Here is a 16,171-nt window from a genome sequence, read left to right on the forward strand (position 1 = left end):
TTGTTATTGTTCTTGTCTTGAGGGTTTTGCCATTTTTCATGTTATGTTATACATAACAAATCTATGTGGGGGTAAATTGGCAACATTGAAATAGACGAGACCAAATTAGCCCAATCCCTTTTGTGAGTTGAATATAAAAAAATGATGGCCAAAAATTTTCAATCAAAACGAAGAATTCCTGAAGGCTGGGTAAAAAAAAAGTTATTCCACAATCACAACCATATCAGTAATGAGAATACTACACATTAATTTCATGGTCTTATTTGGACCAATCAGAATCACATCAAGGATTATTTTAACTTGTTATAATATAAAATGTATGAAACTACACACACTATGGACAAAGTGTACTCGGTGATAAATAGTGATATATATATATATATATATATATATATATATATATATATATATATATATGCGCAATCCACATAAGCCATATTCTATCTTTCAACTTTGGAATATTTTTTGATGAAATAATTCTTCAGTAAATATAATTTTAAGTTTAAAACTATTAAGTAAATTTATGGAATTTTTTTCTTCCCCACAATTTACAAAAAAAAAAAAAAAAACGCAACAAAAAAGACCACATAAATAAAATTGTAAGCAGTTATTTTCAGTCGATGAATGATCAGCGTGAATGCTGTAGCATCTCCATTCCCACGAAATAATTTTACATGGGTAAACTACTTGGCTTTACTATACCAAATATACATACATTAATGACCACAATTAGATTGAAAGGAATTTAAAAAAATATCACAATATCAGAATATGTGCCCTTAAAAGCTGATTCAGAATACCCTTACATATGTTATTTAATAAACAATGTTAAATGCCTTACGAGCTGACAATAGGGAAATAAGGTGGGGTATAAAATGTGGGGAAAATAGTTGCTTGAGACCGCACATTTAGGGTATCATTAATATGCCAATAAATTGCTGTTGCTTACATGTCAAAGGGCCAGTCCTTCTCACAAGATATAAGGATTAATTGTTAATTAATCACACTGGCTTTCTAGTCTGTTTACTTAAGACTAACCTTTAAACTATTGTACAGTTTGGCCACAGCTACCAGAATATGAAAAGAGGGCACATCCTGAGAAAAAATAAGGCATGTCACAGAGAGAAACAGCATGTCTTTTGAGAATTTCACAGAGTGTATGCGGGTGTTCTGAATGAGAAAAGATGCATTTTGAATCTTACATATATTTTATTCCTTAGTCTTGAATCTTAAATTATTGCAGTGCAGTAAATGTAAATGACATGTATTTCTGAACTTTGAAAATCTGATTGATGGCATTACACAGGACTTTCCAAATAACATCATACATATTTGATAACTTATTTTAACTACATTCAAATAAAATAAACTCATTTACAGCTGGCGTCTTTCTGGATATAAACAAATCCAGAAAAGTATTTTAATGCTCTAAACCTTACATAAACAAGCAATGGCAAATATGGATGTTTAGTTGATGAAAAATATGAGCATAAATTTGTTTAAGATTGTCTTACAAGGGCAACTGAATGCCAATATTCTCAAAATATACTGAAACCAAATCACAGTTTACTAAAATATTTTATTTTGCCAATGTATTGCTGGTATTATGTTAAACTGAGGATGATCCAAACCCAGTGTGACTGACTTCAATGTCATCTAGAAATTCTGTATATAGTGACTCCTTGTAAATGGATGATCATATCAATATGGATTTTTCACTCAAATACTATAGCAATATGAAGATGACTCTGAATGATATTGTCCTAATCTAAACATTTTGTTATGTATATTGATTTAATTCAATTGTTTATTTGTTAGTTTTAAAATTACTTTTTTAATTCCATTACATGTTATAGTAATGTAATTTGTTTACTGGAATTTGACATTTTCCAGAAATTAGTTTGCCCCGACTGTTTTCTTGTAAACACACTAAAAACAGAACTTTGTATCTTAATGCTGACATAGTTCCTGACCTTGATTCAAACTTAGCAACAGTTCGAGTAAACAACTTCTTTTTTTTTAATTATTCTTAATGTGTGATTTTTGGGTGGAATCGAGGCTGTACTAGATGTACACTAGTTTTCACATGCAATAGCCTCTATTTCAAAATTCTGGTTTTACAAGAATTGCGCAGTAGTCAGGTTTAATACCAATGTTTTAAGAAATAACCTCAGTTGGGCTTCTAAACATAGATATCAAGGTGGGTTTTTTCTGTTGTGACCAGTTGGAGTTACATTTTAATTTTTTTTAAATTATATGGTTTCTAGAGATTAATTATATCCCCGGAGAATATTTAAGTGCTCATTCAGAAATTTTAGACAAAAACATTTAATGCACTTTTATTCAGAATTCAATCACCAGAATATTATTTTTCGTGGTACAACAAAGAAATGTAGACAGATCAGTAATACACTGGCTATAACATACATCACCTTACATTTTGGATTTTCATCAGGACTCAAACTCTAATTCATTAAAGAAAATTATTACTAGGACTTCTAATGTTTAATTCTTGAATTATTTTTGGATTTGATTCTTAAAACCGTAAGTTCTTTTTTCCTTTTTTACCTTGTTTTCTAGGGAAATAAATTATTTGTTAAATTTTACAAAGCTTGTTGTCTTTAGTCTTTTCTTGTTACAGTTTATTAGAGCCTAAAAACCTAACAATTTATAGTACTACAGTGGACATACTGAAATCATTGTTGGTATGACTATTCTAGAACACAAGACGGTTATTGATATGAGTGTATTCACCAAAACACTTCCACCAATATGTAATTGTTTCTAAATAACAATGGTTTTAATTTAACCACAAAACTACTGGTATTTTGTAAAGAAAAGGTTTGAAAACCAGTCATAAATGATCTTGTTGTCAAGTCAAAGGTCAATGCTTATATTTTTGTACTTCAGTGCCCATATGAGCACAGTAACCTATACAGAGTCTGATGCATTTTATCAAGACATTGCATTTAGCTGAATTCCAGTAGCAGTTAGATAGTCAGCTCTGAGATTTATTTTAACATCTAAGGTATTAAATCTGGCTTTCAACTCACTCCTTATGTAGATATCTTCGTTCAAGATGATTTGTAGGCCTTTCTCTGTTTATCTTCACGACTTTAGTAGATCGAAAGGCATTCTAACTGTATATGTATACAATGGGGTGAGTGAAGGGAACATAAGCTCTGTTCAGCTATAAATGTAATGCCACTAGAAAGTAATTTTAATATATCACTACCTCAAAGCACTTTGCAACTGATTTGCTTATTATTGTAGGAAGGCAAATACACTAAATGCACAGATAGCAGTCTTAACAAAGACTGACCTTGGAAAATTGGTTATGTTTGAAACAAAACAAACAGAACTTTAAGTTGCACATTCATAAAACATGAACAGCTAAGCATGTACAAAGTATTTGTCAAGGGTCTTTTACCATGATACCAATGTGCTAAAAGCTGGTACAAAGTATCTGTCAAGGGTAGTGCACCATTGTATCAATGTGCTAAAAGCAGGGACAAAGTATCTGTCAAAGGTCTTTTATAGTGGTACCAATGTGCTAAAAGCAGGAACAAAGTATCTGTCAAGGGTCTTTTAACATGGCACCAATGTGCTAAAAGCAAGGACAAAGTATCTGTCAAGGGTCTTTTAACATGGTACTAATGTGCTAAAAGCAGGAACAAAGTATCTGTCAAGGGTCTTTTAACATGGTACCAATGTGCTAAAAGCAGGAACAAAGTATCTGTCAAGGGTCTTTTAACATGGTACCAATGTGCTAAAAGCAAGGACAAAGTATCTGTCAAGGGTCTTTTGCCATGGTACTAATGTGCTAAAATAAAAGCAGGTACAAAGTATCTGTCAAGGGTCTTTTGCCATGGTACCAATGTGCTAAAAGCAGGTACAAAGTATCTGTCAAGTGTCTTTTACCATTGTACCAATGTGCTAAAAGCAGGGACAAAGTATCTGTCAAGGGTCTTTTAACATGGTACCAATGTGCTAAAAGCAGGGACAAAGTATCTGTCAAGGGTCTTTTGCCATGGTACTAATGTGCTAAAAGTAGGTACAAAGTATCTGTCAAGGGTCTTTTGCCATGGTACTAATGTGCTAAAAGCAGGTACAAAGTATCTGTCAAGGGTCTTTTAACATGGTACCAATGTGCTAAAAGCAGGGACAAATTATCTGTCACGGGTCTTTTAACATGGTACCAATGTGCTAAAAGCAGGGACAAATTATCTGTCACGGGTCTTTTAACATGGTACCAATGTGCTAAAAGCAGGTACAAAGTATCTGTCAAGGTTCTTTTGCCATGGTACTAATGTGCTAAAAGTAGGTACAAAGTATCTGTCAAGGGTCTTTTGCCATGGTACTAATGTGCTAAAAGCAGGTACAAAGTATCTGTCAAGGGTCTTTTAACATGGTACCAATGTGCTAAAAGCAGGGACAAATTATCTGTCACGGGTCTTTTAACATGGTACCAATGTGCTAAAAGCAGGGACAAATTATCTGTCATGGGTCTTTTAACATGGTACCAATGTGCTAAAAGCAGGTACAAAGTATCTGTCAAGGTTCTTTTGCCATGGTACTAATGTGCTAAAAGTAGGTACAAAGTATCTGTCAAGGGTCTTTTGCCATGGTACTAATGTGCTAAAAGCAGGTACAAAGTATCTGTCAAGGGTCTTTTAACATGGTACCAATGTGCTAAAAGCAGGGACAAATTATCTGTCATGGGCCTTTTAACATGGTACCAATGTGCTAAAAGCAGGTACAAAGTATCTGTCAAGGGTCTTTTAACATGGTACCAATGTGCTAAAAGCAGGTACAAAGTATCTGTCAAGGGTCTTTTGCCATGGTACTAATGTGCTAAAAGCAGGTACAAAGTATCTGTCAAGGGTCTTTTGCCATGGTACTAATGTGCTAAAAGCAGTTACAAGTACCTGCCATGGGTCTTTTACCATGGTACCAATGTGCTAAAAGCAGGTACAAAGTTTCTGTCAAGGGTCTTTTACCATGGTACCAATGCGCTGAAATTTCACCTGGCAGTGCTTTAGAACCTGTAGATATGCTATGCATCAGTGCTGATAGGCTTTTATAATTTGGATGCCCTTTCAGAATTAATGTTAAATAAACATCCCATCCCCTAATTCCAAACCCTATCACCCAAATAATCCCCTTTCTGGTATTAATTATAATTTAATCTAGGACAGCCATTATTTCAGTACATGCCATGGCCTGACTATTTGTGAATGAAATTTGATGAATCAATGTAGACAGCTTTGTGGAACATTTTATCTGATTTCATGCCCTGATTCTAGTGTACATATTGTAATGTCACCCAATGGGTTTATCAGAATTGTGAAATGAAGCATGCACAGGCTTGGTTGATTTGGTTGAGTGCGTTTTGTCAGCATATGATAAATAGCAGAGAATATTGTTTGGTGAAGGAAGAACCTGGGAACAACCAATCACCAACCAAAGTGAAGCTACTGGCAAGCTTTCTTAAATACCCACAATGGCTGAGATGAGGCTCAGACCCATGCAGACAGAGGTAAAAATATCTGTGATCTGTAAAGGCAAGTGCCTCAGACCACTTTGCCACCCTGGTTCAAGTACATGAGTAATGCCAAGAAAACTCGCACTGTGATGCATTGCAAACCACATTATACTTTTTCAATATTAGTAGATTAGAAACAATATCATATCCACTCACACTAACTTGGAATATATATATATATATATATATATATATATATATATATATATATATATATATATATATATATACACACACATTTCATAAGTATTGTATTATTACAACATTACAAAATATCTCTTTTTATTTTAAAGAAAATATTACAAAAATAATATATAAAATCTTAAAATTTTCAGATCTAATACAACAGCAGCAAAATATTTCAATTTCTATCCACTAGGTAACACAGTTATGCATTGGTATGACAATATTATTGAAGATCAACTGTTTAATGGATTATCTGTACTGGATTTTGTATGTCAGTAAATCGTGTAGTTTTAATAAATGATTAAAAACGGTTTATTTGCTTTATAGTTCTTTGTATTATGATTTTATCTGTAACTAAGATGGAAAGGGTATGACAGGAGTATTTTTATCTGAAATAGTACGTCCTTCATTAGGCTTTAAAGTTCAACTTAGTGCATGTCCTTCTTTGATATTAGACCATGCATGTCTTTCCTTGATGTCCTTCCTTGATATCCATCCTTGATAGTAGACCATGCATGTCCTTCCTTGATGTCCTTCCTTGATATTAGACCATGCATGTCTTTCCTTGATGTCTTTCCTTGATATTAGACAATGCATGTCTTTCCTTGATGTTTTTCCTTGATATTAGACCATGCATGTCCTTCCTTGATGTCCTTCCTTGATATTAGACCATGCATGTCTTTCCTTGATATCCTTCCTTGATATTAGACCATGCATGTCTTTCCTTGATATTAGACCATACATGTATTTCCTTGATGTCCTTCCTTGATATTAGACCATGCATGTCTTTCCTTGATATCAGACAATGCATGTCTTTCCTTGATGTGCTTCCTTGATATTAGACCATGCATGTCTTTCCTTGATGTCCTTCCTTGATATTAGACCATGCATGTCTTTCCTTGATATTAGACCATGCATGTCCTTCCTTGATGTCCTTCCTTGATATTAGACCATGCATGTCCTTCCTTGATGTCCTTCCTTGATATTAGACCATGCATGTCTTTCCTTGATGTCCTTCCTTGATATTAGACAATGCATGTCTTTCCTTGATGTTTTTCCTTGATATTAGACCATGCATGTCCTTCCTTGATGTCCTTCCTTGATATTAGACCATGCATGTCTTTCCTTGATGTCCTTCCTTGATATTAGACAATGCATGTCTTTCCTTGATGTTTTTCCTTGATATTAGACCATGCATGTCCTTCCTTGATGTCCTTCCTTGATATTAGACCATGCATGTCTTTCCTTGATATCCTTCCTTGATATTAGACCATGCATGTCTTTCCTTGATATTAGACCATACATGTATTTCCTTGATGTCCTTCCTTGATATTAGACCATGCATGTCTTTCCTTGATGTCCTTCCTTGATATTAGACAATGCATGTCTTTCCTTGATGTTTTTCCTTGATATTAGACCATGCATGTCCTTCCTTGATGTTCTTCCTTGATATTAGACCATGCATGTCCTTCCTTGATGTCCTTCCTTGATATTAGACAATGCATGTCTTTCCTTGATGTTTTTCCTTGATATTAGACCATGCATGTCCTTCCTTGATGTCCTTCCTTGATATTAGACCATGCATGTCTTTCCTTGATATCCTTCCTTGATATTAGACAATGCATGTCTTTCCTTGATGTCCTTCCTTGATATCCATCCTTGATAGTAGACCATGCATGTCCTTCCTTGATGTCCTTCCTTGATATTAGACCATGCATGTCTTTCCTTGATGTCGATTCCTTTATATTAGACAATGCATGTCTTTCCTTGATGTTTTTCCTTGATATTTGACCATGTATGTCTTTCCTTGATGTCCTTCCTTGATATTAGACCATGCATGTCTTTCCTTGATGTCCTTCCTTGATATCAGACAATGCATGTCTTTCCTTGATATCCTTCCTTGATATTAGACCATGCATGTCTTTCCTTGATGTCCTTCCTTGATATTAGACCATGCATGTCTTTCCTTGATATTAGACCATGCATGTCCTTCCTTGATGTCCTTCCTTGATATTAGACCATGCATGTCTTTCCTTGATGTCCTTCCTTGATATTGGACCATGCATGTCTTCCTTGATATCAGACCATGCATGTCCTTCCTTGATATTAGACCATGCTTGTCTTTCCTTGATGTCCTTCCTTGATATTAGACCATGCATGTCTTTCCTTGATATTAGACCATGCATGTCCTTCCTTGATGTCCTTCCTTGATATTAGACCATGCATGTCTTTCCTTGATGTCCTTCCTTGATATTGGACCATGCATGTCTTCCTTGATATCAGACCATGCATGTCCTTCCTTGATATTAGACCATGCTTGTCTTTCCTTGATGTCCTTCCTTGATATTAGACAATGCATTATTTTTTAAGTTGTATTTTAAATAATGCAAACAGCATGTTTACATAGCTCACTTTTGTCCATGAGTGTAAGTTGTAAATATAATGTTTACATAGCATTTGAATTTGGAACATTCTAGGTTCAATCATGTTTACAATTAAACTGGAATTTTCTCTGGAATGTTTCACTTTATTTTATGTCCTAGGTCAAGTGTGTATAAATAGGAAGCTGATAGAAACATAATTAAATTCCTGTTTTAGATCAGTCTCAGGGAATGTTTGTGACTAGACTTTATAGTTATGCTGTTGAAATAAAAAATGATCAAAGTGAAATTATTTATGTATTTAATTTATTCACTGAGTTACTAAAGCACTCATTGACCTTTGGATTAATGCATTACTTTAGATTTTTTATAGCTCAAAGATATTTTGGACTGGAAACTATTGGAATTCATTCAGAGCATTCTATAATTTGGACTTTTTATAGCTCAAAGACATTTTGGACTGGAAACTATTGGAATTCATTCAGAGCATTCTATAATTTGGACTTTTTATAGCTCAAAGACATTTTGGACTGGAAACTATTGGAATTCATTCAGAGCATTCTATAATTTGGACTTTTATAGCTCAAAGACATTTTGGACTGGAAACTATTGGAATCTATTCAGAGCATTTTATAATTTGGACTTTTATAGCTCAAATACATCTTGGACTGGAAACTATTGGAATTCATTCAGAGCATTCTATAATTTGGATTTTTATAGCTCAAAGACATATTGGACTGGAAACTATTGGAATTCATTCAGAGCATTCTATAATTTGGACTTTTATAGCTCAAAGACATTTTGGACTGGAAACTATTGGAATTCATTCAGAGCATTCTATAATTTGGACTTTTATAGCTCAAAGACATTTTGGACTGGAAACTACTGGAATTCATTCAGAGCATTCTATAATTTGGAAACTACTGGAATTCATTCAGAGCTTTCTATAATTTGGAAACTATTGGAATTCATTCAGAGCATTCTATAATTTGGATTTTTATAGCTCAAAGACATTTTGGACTGGAAACTATTGGAATTCATTCAGAGCATTCTATAATTTGGACTTTTATAGCTCAAAGACATTTTGGACTGGAAACTATTGGAATTCATTCAGAGCATTCTATAATTTGGAAACTATTGGAATTCATTCAGAGCATTCTATAATTTGGATTTTTATAGCTCAAAGACATTTTGGACTGGAAACTATTGGAATTCATTCAGAGCATTCTATAATTTGGACTTTTATAGCTCAAAGACATTTTGGACTGGAAACTATTGGAATTCATTCAGAGCATTCTATAATTTGGACTTTTTATAGCTCAAATACATTTTGGACTGGAAACTATTGGAATTCATTCAGAGCATTCTATAATTTGGACTTTTATAGCTCAAAGACATTTTGGACTGGAAACTATTGGAATTCATTCATAGCATTCTATAATTTGGACTTGTGTCAGGACATTTAGGATTAACTGGAAATTTAGTTGACAAAACTGTGTATTTTGAATTTTCTATTTGTATCTTACAGAAATAAATAACACACTGGCTTTTAATTATATTGTTGGTTTTACTTTATTTCTGGTTCTAGTTATTATGTCAATGACCTGGTTATTATACCAGTGATCTGTTTATTAGGCCAATTATCCTGTTTTTTTAGGAATGTAATGATGTGTCAGAATTATAAAAGTGAATAAATGTGAGTAATCTTAATGCTACTATTTACAAAAAAGATTTTAAAAATAAAAATTTTAAAAATATTTTCCTTCTGCAATAATCCATGTGAGAAAAGGTTTAACAACATATGAACAATGTGGCAAAAACACAAAATTTAAAAGATCTCAAATATTGCAATAGCATTGTCAATGAAAATCTATTATGTTCTTTTTCAACATTACCTGTATACATGCAATAACAAATTCATATCTTTCTACAAATGTATATTCCAGTGATGTTAATTAGGCTATAAACTTGAGACAATAGCTTCTGAAATTCTCCATTCAATTTTAATGGTACTCATTAGTTGTGTCATTTCATTTTATCCATGTATTTTCATATTTTTCATCAGAATCTGTAAGTAATAGAAAAAGTATATTAATAAATGACTATAAATATCTTTGCATGCATCTGAATAAATAATTTTTAGAAAGATAAAATTTATATCAAACAAAAATGAATATATACAAGGTGTTACACATGAATGAAATATGCTTTGATAATATATATCATTAAGCAAAATAAACTAGTGGTAAAAATGTTATCAAGATTTGTGCACATACATTTCATCATTTTTTAGTTTGAAAGAGAAATGAGGCTAATATCAAACTTGTCTCTAAGTAAACTACTCTGGTGGCCTAGTGGTTAGAGCATCTGCCTTGGATGCGGGAGGTCGTGGGTTTGATCCCTGGCCGAGTCATACCAAAGACTTACAAAAATGGTACACACAGCTGCCTTGCTTGGCGCTTAGCATTAAGAGGTTAGTGTTAGGACTGGTTGGCCAAGTGTCAGGATAATGTGACTGGGTGGGACATCATGCTACATATCTGCGGCATGATGCCCCAGTGCTAAACATCACTATAAACTGTCACACTGCCAACATCGTAGCGATATGACTGAAAAACCCATTAAAACTAAGTTAAAATCCAAATTACACACACACACACACGGACTCTAAGTAAATTAATGTCAAAATTTCTGTCTAGTCTACTTGACCAAATCTAAATATTTATTCCATTAATGAACTTAATATGAATTTGAAGTTCATGAATACAATATAAGCTTCAGAAATATAGTTTTCAATGATTACAGAAAGACTGAATTGCAAACTTCAGCCATCTATGCTGATGTGGAATATAATCAAATATCTCTTTAAACTCACTAGCCATTTATAACTCTACACTTACATGACTGAATACACATTAATAATAGGTATTGGAAGTATATATTCATCAGACCAATGTGGACAGTGTTGGAATGACATCCACTGTTTACTGATATTCCAATTAAAAACATGTCAACTTTAAACAGTTAGCGAAACAGATGTGTATAAATTTAGACACTGCCATGTAAGCTGATATATCAACCCAAAACCTAATGCATTGAGATCAAGTTTAGTAACCTGTTTAATTTTTAAGGGAAACAGAAAGCGTAGAGCAATGACAACTGGGCGGATTGACAAAGCATGACACAAATACCTCCTGCACGCGATATATCTGAATACTGTAAATGAGCAAAATGATGTCGAATGCAATCAAACACTATGTATTCCAAGCCAACTGGAGACAACTATATAGGACTCCATGAACTCACCCATGTGACAGAGAAATCATTCTCGCTGTTTTGCTAACCTTACATTTCTTATCTCTGTCTGGTTGTCTCAGACAGGTCGTCTCAGTCATGGTCTCCATGAGCTAGGAACTACTTTTAAAATGAAAAAACATCGTTTTCCTATGTTGTCTCTGACAGAGTTGCTATAAAATCAAACAACAAACAAGACCAGATATATAACAAAAAGAAATTAAATCATAAAGCAACTTAAGGTCTCTCCACCTCTGATAACACACCATACAAAATATATATAGTTTAATTAGTGGGTATTCTGCTGGAAATCACACACATCATGTTGAATTTTATCATATCTGTAATGTAGTAAATTTTCAGGTTAGCATCATTAAATGTAGCTAAAAGTATCTAACTCTTCAAACTTTGTCAAACACTTCCAACCAGTCCCAGATCAATCAAACATTGTAAACAAATGAAAATTCCTGCACTTACCAATCAGAGTGATTCATTCATCAGTCTACACACTATTCCACATGCAGATTTCCATGTTGCGAATCACTGTACCAGTAAGAACAACACATGCCACTTTCCAGGACAAAATATATCCTAGAATATCATGCATTTAACTCCCCTCACAGTCATTACAACTTCGTTAGGCTTAGGTGTGTATTTTACATTACCATTGCCTACAAAATAACTTTTGTGCGAATTTGAACTGAAGAAATTTAAAAGTTATCTGTATACAAGATATTAATTTCCTATTGTTATTTTCACCTGACATCCATAAATTATATGTGATAATACAGTATTATGAAGTGATTTTATGTTTCTATTTCCTCATACATAAAACTTTTGTCAACGTGGCACTCCTCTGCCCTCATTAACATAATCATATTAGTGCTTGTTTACAAAATAAACACACATGGCTTGAGATGCTCATGATGCTATACTTGTAACATGTAACCAGTATAAGTTGGATTTTTTTCTTGCATTTTTTCTAACAGCAGTATATACACCTAGATTCTTATTCAGACTTTGATAAGAGTGCAAAACCAGACAACCATTATACAGATTGAGTGGCAAAAATAGTTCCTGATGAATACTGTGATTTGAACTATGTTGAAAATGTGCATGGCTGCTTTAATTTAAAAGAAAATAAATGGGTATGAAATATAATCTATGTTGATGTTTGTACTGAGTCAAGGAAATCCCAGTCACAGGGTTATATTCCCCCCTTAGCAGAACCTTGTGTGGAGACAAATAATGTAACCCCTTGACAGGGATTTCCTTGTATTGGTCAAAAAGCCTATAAATAATATTAATTATCTTACATGATTTGGATCTACTCATTTTAATTTCTGAGTAAGTACAGTTCAAGAAAATGAAATAAATTTCTCATGAAGTTACCTTTGGATGTTTTGGGAATCTTCAGTGAGCTATACATCTGCATGTCATTATTTGCATAGGGTTGCAACTTTTCATAGGAATCATTTTCTGGAGGCCTTAAATTAGAAATTGGAATAATTACTAGATATATTAACACTGCTGAAAATGAACGGTTAAAAAGAATTTCTCAAATGTCTTTTTGTATGTAAAGTTTACTTCATTTTGTTAAAAAATGGTTTAGCAACTGATTACTTCCTAATGTCAGTGATTATATTCCAGTGGCCTATGTAAATGTACTGGCTTTAGGAAAATATTAAATGAAATGAAACAAAATTGATTTGTTGATTTCTAATTTGAATACTTGATTTATATATTCAGTAATACACTTAGTGGATTAAAATTAAATAATTGTAAATATCACTATTACATTTTATTCAATATTCTTATCAAGCACCTGTACCTTAAATTGGCATTTCTGTTCTCTTCCAATGCAATATCTGGTGAAAAATGAAAAGTGCAAGATACAGCATCATAAAATAATTAAAATACTATACAAATCAGAATATTGATTTCTTGATCAAAAATTTGATTTATTTAATTTGTAAATAATACAGGTAGAAGAAAATTAATAAATACATGGAAATATCAATTTATGATGATTTATTCCATATTCACATCATGTTTATGTACCATATATTGGGGTTTCTATTCCCTTCCAACGTGACATATGGGGTTTCTATTCCCTTCCAACACGATATCTGGGGTTTCTATACCCTTCCAACATGATATATGGGGTTTCTGTTCCCTTCCAACATGATATCAGGGGTTTCTATTCCATTCCAACATGACATCTATGGTTTCTATTCCTTTCTGTTCCCTTCCAACATAATATATGAGGTTTCTATTCCCTTCCAACATGATATCAGTTTTTTTTTCCTCCTTAAATTCCCTTCCAACATGCTACCTGGAGTTTCTATTCCCTGCCAACATGATATATGGGGTTTCTATTCCCTTCCAACATGCTATCAGGGTTTTTTTCCCCCCTTAAATTCCCTTCCAACATGCTATCTGGGGTTTCTATTCCATTCCAACATGATATATGGGGTTTCTATTCCCTTCCAACATGCTATCTGGGGTTTCTATTCCCTTCCAACATGATATAAGGGGTTTCTATTCCCTTCCAACATGATATAAGTTTTATTTTTCCTCCTTAAATTCCCTTCCAACATGCTACCTGGGGTTTCTATTCCCTTCCAACATGCTATCTGGGGTTTCTATTCTGTTCCAACATGATATATGGGGTTTCTATTCCCTTCCAACATGCTATCTGGGGTTTCTATTCCCTTCCAACATAATATATGGGGTTTCTATTCCCTTCCAACATGCTATCAGGGGATTTTTCCCCCTAAATTCCCTTCCAACATGCTACCTGGGGTTTCTATTCCCTTCCAACATGATATATGGGGTTTCTATTCCCTTCCAACATGCTACTTGGGTTTCTATTCCCTTCCAACATGATATAAGGGGTTTATATTCCCTTCCAAGATATCAGGGTTTTTTTCCCTTCAAGCTGAAGTAATAACCACTTGGGAGCTTTAACAGCAAATGCACAATAATAACATAAGACCACATATGGGATTATTTATCCGACAAGTAATTAATCCAATATCTTGTCTCCATTTCCCAGGTTTCGTCTAACTGTTGATTTAACTAAATTAATAAAGTACAAAACCCTATGTCATCACTTTATGTAATCACCATTTTCAAATTCATCTTGTTCATGTTAGATAAGATGTTCCATTTTATACCCACTATTAAATCGTAAATGATCCCAAGCATTACTAGCAATGAAAGATTAATTTGGTCCCTGAATATTTCCTAAAATTAAAATTCTTACTGTCACGACCTAGGCATTGGTCATGTGACATAAGGGGCGAAGAACTAGAATTCTTTGGCACAGGTTAATTTCTAGTATCTATGAGAATGAAAGCATACACACTAAAATAAATTTGGTACATACTGAATATATGGACATAACATAATTATTAACTTTATACAGCCATCTTATTAAGATATAATTTAAAACATACAAGTTAAAATGACACTGTAGACTTATAAAATATATTGCAAGAAACAAAAGTTAATTTACCATTAAGTTCTAGGTATTGGCTTGCTTCAGTTTCTCTGTTATGGAGTCCTTCATACACTTTTCCACTTGCTGCATCTTGTTTGACAGAATTGGCTTTTATTTGACTTCTACCCATGATTGATATGGAATAAAAGAGTGTCTTGATAAATCAAATGTATTTTGATGTATAAAATTAAACAGATGTTTTTAGCTTTGACTAAGAACATTTTATGACACTAAGTAGTTTTGGTGCAAGTGCTTTAATACACAAGCAATCCACAAGTTATATATTTGAATCAGAATTGTATGGATATGTTTTATGATAGATTTCAAATAAATAAATAAATATACCCCTTTACAGATTGTAATGTTATCACTTTCTTACTGTATTGATATTTTGTCATTTCTACAACTGGTTTGTCCTGTCCCCTGTGTGGCCTAAATTTAACCATTTACATCAGATTTGTGCCCTGTCCCCTGTGTGGTCTAAATTTAATCATTTACATCAGATTTGTGTCCTGTCCCCTGTGTGGTCTAAATTTAACCATTTACATCAGATTTGTGTCCTATCCCCTTTGTGGTCTAAATTTAATCATTTGTATCAGATTTGTGTCCTGACCCTTGTGTGGCCCAAATTTAACCATTTACATCAGATTTGTGTCCTGTCCCCTGTGTGGCCTAAATTTAACCATTTACATCAGATTTGTGTCCTGTCCCTTGTGTGGCCTAAATTTAATCATTTACATCAGATTTTGTCCTGTCCCCTGTGTGGTCTAAATTTAATCATTTATATCAGATTTGTGTCCTGTCCCCTGTGTGGTCTAAATTTAACCATTTACATCAGATTTGTGTCCTGTCCCCTGTGTGGCCTAAATTTAACCATTTACATCAGATTTGTGTCCTGTCCCCTGTGTGGCCTAAATTTAACCATTTATATCAGATTTGTGTCCTGTCCCTTGTGTGGCCTAAATTTAACCATTTACATCAGATTTGTGTCCTGTCCCCTGTGTGGTCTAAATTTAACCATTTACATCAGATTTGTGTCCTGTCCCTTGTGTGGCCTAAATTTAACCATTTACATCAGATTTGTGTCCTGTCCCTTGTGTGGTCTAAATTTAATCATTTACATCAGATTTGTGTCCTGTCCCCTGTGTGGTCTAAATTTAACCATTTACATCAGATTTGTGTCCTGTTCCCTGTGTGGCCTAAATTTAACCATTTACATCAGATTTGTGTCCTGTCCCTTGTGTGGCCTAAATTTAATCA

The 16,171-nt window shown here is 33.6% G+C and overlaps 1 protein-coding gene across 1 annotated transcript in view; it reads right to left on the reverse strand.

Annotated features, from left to right (window-relative positions):
- Nucleotides 1–1,189: 1,189 nt before the first annotated feature.
- Nucleotides 1,190–16,171, reverse strand: part of LOC149774829 (nephrin-like) — a 107,065-nt gene continuing 92,083 nt past the window's right edge. Inside the window, exons 9-12 of the mRNA XM_089944707.1 lie at nt 14,927–15,033; nt 13,238–13,274; nt 12,799–12,893; nt 1,190–10,180 (exon numbers count right to left, since the gene is read on the reverse strand). Coding sequence (XP_089800833.1) covers nt 10,143–10,180; nt 12,799–12,893; nt 13,238–13,274; nt 14,927–15,033 — 277 coding nt within the window. The 3' untranslated portion in view covers nt 1,190–10,142. The remainder of the gene's footprint in view (nt 10,181–12,798; nt 12,894–13,237; nt 13,275–14,926; nt 15,034–16,171) is intronic.

This window comes from Sinohyriopsis cumingii, unplaced genomic scaffold, assembly GCF_028554795.1.
Source record: "Sinohyriopsis cumingii isolate HCF-2022 unplaced genomic scaffold, ASM2855479v2 utg000127l, whole genome shotgun sequence".
Classification (NCBI taxonomy): domain Eukaryota; kingdom Metazoa; phylum Mollusca; class Bivalvia; order Unionida; family Unionidae; genus Sinohyriopsis; species Sinohyriopsis cumingii.